The sequence below is a fragment of the Aptenodytes forsteri genome, unplaced genomic scaffold (assembly GCF_000699145.1).
Source record: "Aptenodytes forsteri isolate BGI_AS27 unplaced genomic scaffold, ASM69914v1 Scaffold82, whole genome shotgun sequence".
NCBI lineage: Eukaryota > Metazoa > Chordata > Aves > Sphenisciformes > Spheniscidae > Aptenodytes > Aptenodytes forsteri.
In genome coordinates, this window is record NW_008795490.1 from 14289863 (window position 1) to 14304957 (window position 15095).

At 41.0% G+C, this 15095-nt stretch overlaps 1 protein-coding gene across 1 annotated transcript in view; it reads left to right on the forward strand.

The window, feature by feature from the left end:
- Positions 1 to 318: 318 nt before the first annotated feature.
- Positions 319 to 15095, forward strand: part of SOGA3 (SOGA family member 3) — a 31104-nt gene continuing 16327 nt past the window's right edge. Inside the window, exons 1-2 of the mRNA XM_019472640.1 lie at positions 319 to 516; positions 3989 to 4147. Coding sequence (XP_019328185.1) covers positions 319 to 516; positions 3989 to 4147 — 357 coding nt within the window. The remainder of the gene's footprint in view (positions 517 to 3988; positions 4148 to 15095) is intronic.

Consider the following 15095-nt stretch of genomic DNA (forward strand, 5'->3'; position numbering starts at 1 on the left):
GGGGGGAACCGGGGCCGGGCGGGTTCCCCACCCCTGTGCCGGGAGGGGGCTTCCCGGCTGTCCTCTCCCCCGGCAGTAGCGCTGGAGGCAGAGGCAAGATGGCCGTGTTGTGGGGCATGCGGGCAGTGGCACTTCCCTGCTTCGTGGTGGTGCTTTTGATGAGCAGGCTTGTAGTTAGCTGGTGTCCCTGCGGGGAAGAGCTCCATGTTGGCTGCCTTCCCCTATACGTGCTGACATTTGTGCTTTTGACCCACCTGTTGTGTCCCTGTCTCCTTCTCGCCCCGGTGCCAGAACGAGATAGATGAGCTGAGGACGGAGATGGACGAGATGAGGGACAGCTTCTTTGAAGAGGACGCTTGTCAGCTTCAAGAAATGCGCCATGAACTGGAGCGAGCCAACAAGAACTGCCGGATCCTTCAGTACCGGCTGCGCAAGGCTGAGCGCAAGAGGCTCCGCTATGCTCAGACCGGCGAGATCGACGGCGAGCTCTTGCGCAGCATGGAGCAGGACCTCAAGGTACGGACGTGAGCAGGCGTCAAGGGAAGGGAGCGCCTCGGACAGACACATGAGCGTGGTCTCGGTCCTCATGACTCAGGCATTTCCACCCGTTCTGTGGTACACTGTGCACCCAGTGCAGCTCGTAGGATAGCAATGGCGAAGCTTACCTTGATAATAGAAGCCCTTCAGTACGTAGGAAGGCTATTTTCAGCTTTAGCCCAACCATTTTTTGTAAAGTTTATGTGGAAGAAGTGATTCAAATGCAAATTAGGATCTAGAGGTTTTGGATCTTTTATGATGAACGCAAAACATACCCTACCACCACAAAATTAAACCAACCTCACTGAATCGTCCCATTGACTTTGAGAGGATTACTGTACTCTTTAGTGAAGATTTCAGAGGACTGGTAGGTTGAATACTTGCAGAGTCACAACACAAAGTCCTGACTCCGTTGGTGTCAGTGGAAAAACTGCTGTTATCTTCAGTGAGGGCAGGATTTTCCACATCCGCCTGAAACCATAGGCACATCAAATTTCAGCGTGTAATCAACTGTATTTAATCCATAACATCTGAATGAACCACAGCCCATTGTTGAGGAAAAGTTTCAGTCCTTGTTTAAAGATTGTTGTTGGTAAATTTGTATTCTAAATCTCCATTCTAAATTGGTCCAACTACAGAAAAAAAAACCCTTTCTTGCGCTAGTTGGAAGTTGTTTAATTTCTGCTTCCATCCACTAGACTTTGTTAAGGCTCCTACTGAATCAGGACTCCTAAGCTTTTTTCAGTTGACTGGTCTCCCTCCATTTCTCATGGAAGTACAGACCTCTGTATAGCAACGCTTGTCCTCTGTATAAGACTAGTTACCTATGGCTTGTTGGATTCACTGGAGTGTAGTTGAAAATGCTAATTTAATACATGATCAGGAACAAAGTCATTCTTAAACTTCTTTCTGATTAAGTATAATGGATTGAAAGTCTGTTATTTCCCAAGCCTGGTTTGCAGACTTGGATCATCCTTTCTGAAAATTATCCAGCTTGTCATCGTTCTTATTAAAATGTAGATGCCAGTCCAAGACACGTTCCAGTAATTTTCTCACTAATGCCATTTAAGATGCCAATATCCTTCTCTGTATTTCTATTTGATATTCCTTTCCTGTGCATATTCAGAACCCATATTCGCTGTTGTGGCCATGACAGTTCTGTAAGTACGGCTGTTCACGTGGCTCTTGACAAAATAGCGTCTTCCTGGTCAGAAGCAAAATGACCCCTTTGTCAGGGGTCGGATGGAATTGCTGATCGAAGCAAGGGACATTTTGTACACTCAGAATGGACATTTTGTACACTCAGAATGATGCTTAGGTGAACAGTTGAGACACGCACCTTTGCAGGCAGAATTTGAACGCGAGCCTTCATGTCCCAAGTGAATATTGCGATTCCAGCTTCCAGAGTTGATTTCTTTGTTGGCTCGATGCTACTTTGTATTATCAAGTAATACGTGCGCAGGGCCTGGGAGGGGCATGGACTCTCTGGTGAGGTGCTTACCTGCAATATAGGAGATATTAGCTAAGGCCTTAGGTTGAGCTGGACAAAGAGCTCACTTTAATTAGGATTTCTCCCATGTCTTTCCTCATAACCATACAACTGACTTATTCGGAAAGGAATAGTGTTTTTGCAGAGCGTTCCCACAGATCATGAATGTGTTCTGCTTTGGAGTAGGGATGAATGTCTAATGCCAAATTTCTGCCAAATTGAATTCCGGGTGCTGGCTAACCATAATTGTAACTCATGTGCAGTTCTCCACAGTGTTTCCAAGTCCTTCCCTGAAGAATTTCTATGCAAAATAACGTTGTCCATTTTACATGGGTAATATATTAGGGGACTTAATCCTTCAGAGATAGAGTCTTGCATATAGCTGTATTAAAATGCATCTTGCATAAGAGTTCCACTTCCCATGTGATCTAGAATGCTCTGTAGGATTTCACTGCATTAATTGCTACTCCACCAAATTTTGCATCAAAAAATCACTACCAGTAATGATTTTGTTATTTGGCTATATTTACTGATACAGACTGTATCTATGGTCCAAAGGCAGATTCTGATAGGAAGCTGTTAAAAATGTCCCCCATGATTTTCCATTTACTTTGGTTGGACAACCAGATGAGCAATTTAATACCGAGTGTAGGAAAAGACATCAAGATATAGCCCTGTGGTGTGATTCTCAGCTCATCCTGCAGTCTCTCTGGAGTGTGGTTATAATTGAAATTCCCCTCCACTCTCTCTTTCTGTTGGGCATTATGTGTCTTGAGTGTGCGTGCAGTGGGGGAGGTTATTGAATGATCTTGTGCTACACTGCAGTGTTGTATCAGTAATTCACACACTCCGGGTTTCTTGTCAGGGGAGGCTGAGTCACTAGCTGCTGCTGTTTTCTGATGGATCGGATTCTTCTAGACTGCTTGCTTGCAATTATTATTTTTTTCTTCAGAGTTTTAGCATGTCAAAGAGAGTTCTTTGACATACAAACATAAAGATCGTTCTAGTGGAAGCCATAAAGGAGAGCTCTCTGAGCTCCCCTAGGTAATGCTAAGAAGGATTAATTATACTTTCCAATGTTCTAAAAAAAGCAGGAAATTAGTCTTTTCAAACTATGTGTCTAAGTCGCCACCATAACAGTGATTATTGTGTATTTAAATATTTTTGGTGCATGATTATAGTTTCTGGTGGTTTCACAAAATACAATGCAAGTGGCTTGAATGACAAAATTCTCATTACTTTATATGAAGAAGAGGAATTAGATCTTGACATGTGCCTTCTAACTCTATTTCTGTGAAAATGCATTAAAAAAAAGAAAAAAGCAAAAACCTTAGTGTTCATTTTCATTTAAAATATTGACATCATTTGGGTGAACACAAGGTCAGTAAAAATGTTGTTTGTTCATATTTTACTCTTTAAATTAACCAATAGTAGTAAATGCCAGATATTTAGATTAACTGCCCATGAGGGAGAGGGAAACTAGCAGGGTTGAAATAAAGGTGCGTCTGTTTGTGGTCCTATACCAGGCATAGGTAGGGTAGGCCTAGAGAAGGTGGGTCCTGCTTTTAGATACTTCTGCATGTCAAGTATTTGAAGGACATATGCCTTAATGCATTGAAAAACATAAGCTAGCAGTGGTTGAGAGAAAACAGATGCTGCACTGTCTCCAGGAATAATGAAGGTCCTGTTTCACTGTTGATATAACAGAACCTAAGAAGGAGTTGGGGTTTAGTGTCTAATGTGGTTTCCAGTGAAGTCCATGGGAAGACTACACTATTTATGGAAGGAACCGGCTTGAATTTTGAATCGCTTAGAATTCTATCTGTGGATGTCCTTGTCCATGTTTCCTACCGCTTCCATCAAAGCATCCAGAATTAACCTGTAAATGGTTGCTTAGGTGCTAAGCACTGCAGCAGTAATTCTTTTTTTTTAATCTTTCTTTTGAAATATCATTTCATTTAGGTTGCAAAAGATGTGTCGGTGAGACTTCACCATGAATTAGAAAACGTGGAAGAAAAACGTACCGTTACAGAAGATGAAAATGAAAAATTAAGACAGCAGCTTATAGAAGTTGAAATCGCCAAACAAGCACTACAGAATGAACTGGAAAAAATGAAGGAGGTTAGTGTTGCTATTTACTTCCACACGAAGTATTTGAAGTTCTCAAATTCTTATTGCTGAACTAACTGGTTTTCTTCCTATAACTTGTTTTGGGGGCAAAAAATATGGCAGGCAAAAGTTGAAAGTTGCAGAGTACTGAAGTACAGTTTGGTGATTGGGAAGCTGAGAAAAAACTAAAATATTCGGTGTTTCCTAGGCAAAACAGAAACCAGACTGTGGCTTTGTTTTTCCTATACAAGGAGGGAAATGTGGAACTGATGGTAACAGAGTTCAGAGGCTTTGAGACATTGTACTTACATTAAGATACATGCAGGAAGAGTGCTGAGAGGAGTCAGAGGCATCTAACTTTGCAGATGATGCTCCCCACATGTTTTTACAAAGACTAGGTTTTTCCCTGGTCTTCCTCTGCTAACTACTACTAGGGACTACCAGGCACACTGAGACTGGGGATCTAGCCACCTCCCCATCTTGTTCAGTCATGCTCTTTGGAGTACTGGGAAGTAAGAGACTCTACTTGGCCTTCCAGTCTAAGCATAATTTTACATTATATCTAATTCATCTTCAAAATTACTCCATTCACCATTATATAGATGCAAGATCCTGTTGCCGTTAAGTAAGCAGAAAATTGTATTACAGCAGTAATAGCCTGGCCGACAGAGATAACAAGACATGCAGTAAAAAGAGAAACTGTTGACTAAGAATGACTTCTCAAAACAGATTTTAGAAACAGCTCTCCAGTTCAGTGTTTAAAATTCAATGAATGCCACTGATTTTCACATTTAGTAATATTCCCTAGCAGGAATGCCAGTGTCTACTTTGATCTTGTGTGAAGCAGAAGATATGTATTTCAGTTGTTGAAAAAGGTTGTATGATAATTTATAGTATTTTTAGAAACTGCAAGTACTTACTTTAAGTGATGTAGTATTAAAAATCATATGTTTTCTTTACAGGAACTGAATTTCAAACATGTTAGTAGAGGATAAACAGGTGTTTTTTCCCATCTTCTACTGCTTTTCCAGATAATTGCAGATTTGAAAAGGGCATGAAAGAAATCTGAGCCTTATTCAGCTTCCCTCTCCCTCTGCCCGCGACTTTCTTCTTCAGTTTTCACTCTGGTTTCTGCCATCAAATACAACTCAGTTTCCACGTTCATCTTCTTTATGACAGCATGATTTTTCTGTAATTATCCTTACAACTTGTTGTTAAGCTTGGCTTTACTCCAAATTTTCCATTATTCTTGTCCATTCAGACTCTACTTTCTTGTAGATTCCCATTTCTGGATCCTTTCCTCCTGCCCTGTGATAGGTTGTACCACAGTAAGCTTCTTTTGCCTTGTTTCTTCTTATGGATCTTCAGATTACAATGAAGTGTAGTGGCAATTTAATAGCTTATGCTCTTTGGGAGCTACATACCTGCAGGAAATTAACCCGAAAAATAGGCTTCTTTGTCATCAGTAGTCACTTTCTCCTTACCCTGATTCTTCCCTCTGGCCCACTATGCTGAACTATGGTTCTGCTGCTCTCATACTGCTCTCCACTTTCTTTAGCTTAGGTGTTTGCCCCTTTCTGTCTTTGCGGTTGGTATCAATGGGAGGATATTTGAGACTCCAGAAGAAAGGAAAGTGTCATGTTTAAGCTAGGGGCTCTTCTGCACAACACTATTTTCATGAAGCTGAAACAGATGGATGATTCCCATTGGCACAGAATGGGGCCACTGAGCCAGAATGGAAAAATGCAGTAAGACTTTACACCAGAGCAGAGGTGGAGTGGACAGAGAGTCAGAAATACATCCTTATGCTGAACTGGAGAGGAGAACTGCCGTGCCCAGTCATTATATCCGTCATCATAATTAAGCAGGAGTTTTCATTTATGTGTTTCAAACAGGCTGCTGAGTCCCTTTCAGTAGGAGAAGGCTGCTTTTCAGGCTAGGACTTTCAGCACAGCATGGGGGAAGCTGGAGGATGGTTGAGGAGGTGCAAGTCAGAGAAAAGCAAGTTTGAAGTGAAGCCAAATTATTATGCACTTTGCAAGCATGCCATGACTTGGGGGACCAATGGAAGGATGCTGGTGAAGAATACTAATTCTTACAGATTTGAAATTTAGAATCTGTGAAGAAGCGATGAAAATGTTAACATGAAACAACCATGAAAACCACCCAAAGCAGTCTGAAGTGCATTAGAATTTTTCTGTGACAAAGACCTTTTCTTCTTCTTTGGCAATCGGAGGTTTCATGCATCTTAAATGTCATTGTCAGATAGTCATAATGTTAATTTTCTGTTTGCTTGTGAGTTACTTCCTCCAGTTTCATGGGTTTACAACCCTTTCTCATTTCAGTACAGCCATTATAACAATGCAACCTCCTGCTTAAGGAAGTTCTACTCAGCATAAATAGGAATGCAGAGTCAAGACCTTTTGTCTGGATTGTGATCCTCACTTTATTGAGCTTAGAATTAATGGGAGAGTTAAGCTCCAAAGACACTGAAGCATTTTTATTTTACAGCATAATAACAGTGCTCGGAGTATGTAACGACTGATTTCTGTACTTTTATGTCATCAAATGTACTGCAAAAACACAAACCTTCCCATTCTTAAAATCTATTTATGTATAACTGCCATGGGAAATTTGTTCTCCTTTTATAATGAACAGTGTGAGATAGCAGAGAATGGTTAAAAGATTTAATAGAAAATGTTGGAGGCAGAAGCATAATTTTTTGTTAGGTAGTCTCTAGAGCAGGACCAAAGCCAAAGTTCTCTCTGTGTCGATTCTATATGGTTTTAAAAAACATTGTAGACTTGACTGGAAACATGTATAAAAGATAAATGCTAGCAGATGTGTTTGTGTAGAGACAAATCTAGAGTTCTCCAGTGAACGTTTGGGTGAATATAGACTTGTGAATGTATTTGTCCATTAATATAGAGAGATAGTTTCTGTTTACTTTCTTTGGTTTGGTTTTATCATAAATAATTATGATATATTCCATGAGAAATGGAAGTTGTTGTTGATGGCAGCAGAAGCTTGCAAGCATCCAGGATTTGGAAGGTGTTCCAACAAAGCATACATTTTCTATCAGTTACTTTTACTTTCAGTCCCCCAATCTGCAGCTATTTCATTTAGTGTTGTTCCTGTATACGTCCACACGGAAACACAAGATTTTTAATCTGTATTGTCAGTACTCAATTTATTTGTAGCAACTGCTGCTGATTTCCTCGTTATTATTTGTTATTATTAATTGTAATGCTTTTCAGGAAGCTGAAAACAAACTAGAGAAATTGTTTCATAAAGAAAGAGAAACCAACTGTAGATAGATGTAGTTTTTTCAGACATAAAAAAAATTGTTAATAAGTTGTTCATTAATTAATTAATTATTGTTCATTAATTTGATGGTAACCGTTTGTTAAAGCCTAGCTAACTCTTGTAGAGCTTTTCATGATAATAGTATGAACTAAGAATTCATTCATTTACTGTAGCTGTGTAGGAAATGCCCAGTTAGCCATGCTTTAGATGGTTTGTTGCGGGACAAGTGAAGCAGGGGGAAAATATGACAGAGGTACCAGACCCTGGGCTTTACAAATCCTCATTGTAATGCAGATATGTAATTGCAAGAGGCACAGTGTTTTTCAGAGGCATATGCCTTTCTGGACAGAAATAGATTGCTCCGCCAGTGCTCCAAGCTGGGCAGATGTGAGACAGCTCAGTTCTTAGAGCCACATTAGGGTGATGTTGTCAAGCTACCATTTTCTTCTTCTAAGCATAGGTTATTAGCTCAGATACAGAGCTTGTGATAACCATGGCTACACGGCACGTGAACTAGAGATGTCTTTTGTCCCATCAGTTCAGACTGCAGGCAGGGGAGTTTATGCCTCCCTACAGTGGTGCCTGTCTTGTCAGTCAGTCTGTTTTGTACGCTGCATGGAAATGGAAGGAGGCAGCAGGGTCTGGGGAATGGCACTGGAGCTGGGAGGAGGAATCTGAATTCTGTTCCTGATTTTGATACTAGCCTGCTGTGGGACCACAGGAAAGTAATTACACTTTTCTGCTTACTCTTGCAACCTTTGCCTGCCCTGTTTATGCACAGATTAGCTCTCCATACATCTGAGTGCTCAGGCTGCACAGAAATCAGGGGAGTAGCTGGAAATTTCACAACAAAAGCCACTGTAAAAAACCCCAACCAACCAACCAAAAAAAACCCCAAACCAAAAACTGGAGAGCTGTGAAAAGAACTGGTAGGGGATGATCCCATCCCAGTCCCCTTGATCACCGATATCAGCTTGCCCACTACATCTCTTTGATAAAAATCCAGTGTCTCTCCTTTCTCACAGCCCTTTCTCTCTCTAAGCCCCTTCTCCTGCTATTTAACCACAACCACGTATTTCCCATCTTTCTCCTATAACTCACAAAGTCTCAGATTCTCCAGGTTCTCTCTCTCAGTCTTGATCCTGTGTCTGTTTTTTCTTTTCTTTTTTTTTTTTTTTTTTTTTTTTGTGTGTGTCTCTTGCAGTAGGCTGTTTTGCTGTCTTCTGGTTCCTAAGTCCCAGTCTTGTCCTTCTCCCTCGCATTCCCTCCTTCCCTGCATACTTCCAACTCTTCATGAGTGTCCAATCTCCTCTCTGGATTTCAAGTCTTTTCCAGTTCATTTTCCTCTTATTCTACTCCAAGTGTACTATCTCCATTTCTTAGTTACAGTTTCTCTCTTCTGCAAAATTCGTCCTTTCCCCCAATTCTTCCACTCCCTCATACAAATCTTGTCAGCTTCCTTGGTTTGTTGTGTTCCTTTCCTTGTTTCCAAGCCTTAGCTCTTCATTTTTGCATCTGGACTGAGAGTAGTGGAGGATCACTCACTGTGCTAGGAAACCACAACTATGTCACTGTGAGCACTGGAGAAAAGGTTTCTGGTTCTAATGCCTAGCCTCAGCTTTACCTAGACCCACCTGCATGGAGCAACAATCGCAGGACTAGTTAGGCTTTTTGCCTTCTGGCGTGGAGTTGGAACATAATCTGTCAGCTGGAGAAAATGTGCAGATCGATAGCTGGAGTGGGAGAGGATGTGGTAGTTTGTAAATACAGAATTTTCAGCGACTTAAACCGGCAAACTCCAAGAAATACTTACCTGGTAAAATATAGGAATGGAAGATTTCTGAAAGGGTACGGTTTGACCAGTCATGATTTGGATGAATTGGAAAAGTGTGAGGTATATATTGTATACAGACACAAAAATGTTCCAGAGCACAGGCATACTGGGAACTTCTCAAAGGAACAGTTGCTAGAATTATTTAATATGAGCAAACCAGGATATTCTTTTCTTGGAAAGAGCTGAATAATTTTGCTGAAATTTTCCAAAATATTAACAATGTTAATAACTTATCCTGAGACAGATGATTTGCGTGGAAAATCTGCAACATCTGAAATGTGGTGAGGTTGTAAGGAACTGGCATAATGGGTGGTGGTTTGCAGCATTTCCAATAGGCGAGGCAATCATATCCAACAGCAGCATTACGTTTTTGGATGCCTTCAGAATTGAAACTTTGTCGTCCGCTATTTGTCTTGGTCCCCTCTCTCAGGACCTTAAACTTCACCATCTCGCAGTTGGGGCTGCCAGTGCTACCACTGGCCATCAAACCCATGACCAATGCTTCCTTATTTGCAAGAGGTCCATCAAAGTGATTCCCACAGCTGACTTGTTTATCACCTGTAGCAAAAATTGTCTTCAATACCTTGCAGAAATTATGTGACTTCTTCTAGTTGTCTGAAAAACTTCCTCTTATTCATCAGATGGTCTGTAGAAGATACCCCAGATGATGCCACCCATGCTTCTCTGTCCTCTGATTCTTACCCATAGCTCGCAGCTGGCCCATAACCCGTTACAAGGCAGCGCTACATGCAATTGAACTGCTCTTTTGTGTAGAGTACAACCCTTCTTCCTCACCTTTAGAGTTTCTATCAATCCATGGCTGCACTCCAAGCATGTGAGCTATCCCGTCATGTCTCTGTGATCCCAGTGAGGTCACAGCTCTGTAACTGTGCATGGATTTCTAGCTTCTGTTTGTTTCCCATGCTGCATGCATACAAGGCACTGGAGATGGATACTTGGTTGTGCTGCTTTGAAAGGGAAAGTTTGAGCCTCCTGCATCATACTGTCTCTCAAGCACTTCCTAATTGCACCTCACGTTTTCATTTCTCTTCAGAGTTTGAGCCTCATTTCAAACAGCTGGTAATGGAGGGAGTAGGGGCAAGGTAGAAAGAGATGAGATGCTAGTACACCTGCTGATGTAGCTGATCAGCTTCACAGGGTCAGCGTAGTAAGTGGTACTCTTCGAAGAGTTACAGTAATTTACTTGCTCCTGGCACCAGATGGCAGCAGGGGAGGATTCAGTAAGTCTCTCACAAGCCCGGTTCCTTCCTGGGTCTTTTGGAGGACCCAGATACCAAGTCTATCAGCAACACTTCTACTAAAAGTACCTTTAAGTAGAGGGTTTCTGTGATCTGGAATTGCAGTTTGTTGCCTCATGAAAATTCAGTTTGCTTTGGTGAAAAGAACAACAGATAATGAGGAGGCTTTTTTAAAAAGAGATGAGAAACAAGTCTTTGCCTGAGTTTATACAGGAAAAAGCAAAAAAGTCCTCTGTCTCCAAGTGTGGCTCAGTGATTCTCTAAGCGCCACAGCCCTGCAGATGCAGAACCCCCAGTTACTTCTGTCAGACTTGCTTATGTGAAATTCTGTTACCTTTGGTATCCTGCCCAAATATTTTGTTTCTTTAAAAACAGTACTCGGCAGGGATGCTATTCATCATCTGTGAGGGTATGACTCTGACATCTTTGCTCAGAGCACACTGCGATTTCACAGTGAGCAGGATAAGCAGAGTTTGCTTCAGTTTAGTTATTTGAATATGAGAAAAGAATCATAATGGAGAAAGAAATTAATTTCTGGTACAAAATCTGTTGTAGTAATTCTCTGAAAATGTTGTGCCATAAACAGCAAAATAATTATGTGCATTTGAGAAGTAGTTTACACTTAAACCAGATAAAATTATATTTTAATTACGTATCAGCCATCAGCAATTCACATGAGCCATTTGCTTCAAGACAGTTTATCAAAACTGAAAATAAACAGCCTAATGGTCAATAATAATATAGCTCTAAAACATATGTAATAGTTAGTGAATGATTTCAAAAGAATAAAACTCCATAAATATCTTATTGTGAAGAGGTTTTGTGAGTAAAGATGCCTCGAGGGGATTTTTTTTCAGAGAGTCATTGAAGCTGGTGTGCTGCTTTGTGGATTCCTATTGAATTGTCTTAAAATTTGCAAGGATGTGTAAAAGGAGTGGCAGGATTGCTTGCTAATGGGGAAGTAATAATGAAAGAGTGGCAACTGTAGTGAAAAAGAGTGTATCTGGAATATGTTTAAAACAGAAAAGAAGTTAGCCATCACAAAATAAACTTAAGTTTGATCAATTCTTTTGAATCTGTAAACATAATGCTGCTACTCTGGTTTGATGGGGGCATGGGAGTTCCTTCCTTGTGGCAGAATGTTACCTTGTTTTCCTTCCTTTCTGTGATGGATATCAGCAGCCTTAGATTTGAAAGTTCTCTTGTCAAAGTTGTTATTGATACTACACACAGTCTTCAGGTAAAATCAGAGTCTCTTTGCAGTAAGCACTATTTTAAAGAAAAAAAAAAAGTAGTGACCATCCTAAAAAAACCCTAACCAGAACGGAGGCACAGAATAAGAGCTGAGCTTCCGAACATATGGAAACTATGTTTTAGAGAAAGGACATGAATCCCTATGTCCTGGTCTCAAGTCAGCACCTGAGACCTTTGTTTTTTGCTTGGATCGTTCTTCTCAAAGTTGCTCTTTGCTACAGAATTGCTTCCATTAGTCAAAACCTGTATTTGTAAAGTAAATTAGGCTAAGGAAGGGCCCCCACACTGACAAATGGTTGCTAGCACATCCCTTGGATGGTTTAAGGCCTGGATCAGCTACCACTGCTTCCGTGCTTGGGCATGAGTTGGGGTCTAGCCTGGGTCAGAGCTTATTCCTTATTGACAGTTTGGATGTGGTCCTGCTTGTTTGGAAGGAAGCTGTAGGGAAGTTTAGCTGTACTGTCATTTTAGCTGAAAGGAGACTGAATTGTGGCGTGCCAGTTGGCATCAGGTCCTGAGAACAGTCCCTGACCGTTTCATTTGCTAGTGTAAAAACTATGCAAAGGGTCTCTGACTTGGTATGGAGCCAGATGAGATGGCAAATGAGACACAGAACAGCAAGTCCAGTCCATTGCTGCCATGTGAATTCATCTGCTGAGAATTACTGGCAAGGTGCAGTCATCAGCAGTGACAAAGCCAACATAACTGGCATGCCCAGTTGTCTGTGGGAGTAATGGACAGTGCGGTAACGAGGGTGGTGGGTGGTAACTGGTTACCAGAGCATGAACTCACAGTGGGGCAGCCTGGAAAAGATGTATCTCTCGCTACAGACTTTAGGGAATTACTTCCTTGAGATCTAAAGGAGAAAGAAAGCCTTTTATATCTCGTTACTGAAGTAGGCGATCTTGCTACTGACTTCAATAAGGTCCTCAAAGTACGATACCACATTAACAAATGGAGGAAAGTTTGCGAAATCCAGTATTGCTTGGTTTATATTCAGTCATCTCCTAATCATTTGTTGGCACTGTGCTGTTTGTAAGCCTGAGAAGTTTACTAATTTTCTAGGAAAAGACAAAGTTTTTAGGACTCTGTAGTGGTCCTCAATCACAGAAGACAAGTTTTTATTTTTGCACTTCCCAGTTTCAGTATTTCTTTACTTAAATGGACATTCAAGTGTCCATATACGTAATTTAGACATAGAGGTATCAACTCAATTGCTCAAATGAAAGAAAACGTTGCCAGGTAACTTAAAAGTGTAAAAATGAGCTCCCTGGTATAGCTGGCTTTTCGATAGCTGTCATGCTACCTTTCACAGTTGTATCCATAGTTGTATCCATAGACAGCACATAATCCACACTGGTTCTTCTGTTGTTGTTTTGCTTTAGTTTTTTTAATAATATACTATGCTTTTTAAATTCCAACTATCATTTTGTTTATGCCCTTTTTGTCATTTTTGGCAGGTCTCTGGAATTATTTTGTAAGACACTGTGTATGATTTTCTTAGTTCCTTAAAGAAAGAGATTGCATGATAAAGAGGACAAATTTCACCTCTTTGTACTGCTACAAAAGCATGAATGGGAGTATAGAGGTAGGCCAGGATTCTCTAGATTTAGAGGAAATCCAGATGACTGCAAAATTGCTTTCTATCAGCTGGAAGGCTTTATGGAGGCAGAACAGAGACATTTTCTAAGTGCTGAATCAGAGGTCTAGATACATGTTTTCGTATGGAATCAATATACGCCAAATGTCATAATCTTCTTGGAAGTCTTACCAAGGCTTGGATGAATAATAGTAATACATGATTTCTGTTCCTTATACCACTGTGTTCAGTCCACTGCTTAAGTGCACCAGTCCCTTCAAAGAAACACCTGGAAAAACAGAGCATTTGCAATCTGCTGATACAAGTCAAAGCGGAGCTTGTTTCAGATTGAAAGGAAAATTACCATAGCTTTGTTTCTCTTTAGTGCATGTGCTCACTGCTGGCTTCAGGGCTGTCTTTCTCGTAGTCTTAAATTGACCTCTTCAGCAACCCACATGAAACAATTTTCTTGTTTACATTCTCTGGTGCTGCTAGCAAGTCCTCAGTTAAAAAACCAGGGCACTCTGTAGCCTGGTAGATTTACTAGTTATTCTGCACATAGAATTTCCCAGTGCATCTTTCAGGTGCCTGTGTTCCTGATGGCTCTTTGGCAGAGCCTCACAGCCCTAGGTAGTTTGTCCTGGCTTTAGGAGAGTAAGCAGAAAGTAGCACCATGGAGGTAAGCACTGTCCTGTGTTTTGGCTGAACTCAGCTGCCAGCGTGAGGAAGGAGAACCTTGTCATGTCATAGTACAGATGGCTGTTCTGGAGCATGTCATGGGCCGTCAGGCAGTAACCTCAGTGCAGTTTCCAGTGTAAAAACAGGTGAAAGAGACTGGCAAGACCTCAAATAGGAACATAGACAACAGAGCCATATGCAACAAAACTATCACAGAAATTGCTATATTTACTATTCAATATATTACTCATTACTTTTTCAGAATGATGGTTCTGAGAACTTAGGTGGCTAGCATAAAGTACCCAGTGCTTACAGAATCAGAAAAGCCAACTGAAGCAAGTACAGCTTCTTTATGTGCTGCTATACATGATTAATAAGCAGTTCCTGAAGGAGAGATGATGCTGTTTGATAACTAGTATCCTAATGGTACGTAATAGGATGCAAAAGATGTAGTGTGATACTCTGGGCTTTTATTGGGCTGTAAATCTTGGTCCTTTTCTTTCAAAGTTGTTGCCTAAGCCATCTTTTCTTTTTCCCCAAAAAAAGAGGCAACCCAACTTAATGTTTTGTTGCAAATGCTTGATAATGTCTCTTGCGTTCGTCTCCAGTGCACTTAAAAATAAACGATTATGCAGTGTGGTGAGGCTATTGGTTCCAGCATTGTGAATTTTTGAATGGTCCATCCCAGTGTGCAGGAAATCAAGTGAAAGTGATCCTAGAGAAATGTAGAGATACCATCAGAACATACAGGGATGAGGTTAGAAAAGCCAAAACCCACCTGGACCTTAATCTGGTAAGGGATGTTAGAGGGCAACAAGAAGGGCTTCTACAGGTATATCAGCAGCAAGATGAAGATGAGGGAAAATGTGTGGACACTGGTGAATGGTGCAGGGAACCTCTTTCATAGAATCATAGAATCATTAAGGTTGGAAAAGACCTCTAAGATCATCGAGTCCAACTGTCAACCCAACACCACCACCCACTAAACTATGTCCCTAAGCCACCTCATCTACTCGTCTTTTAAATATTTCCAGGGATGGGGACTCAACC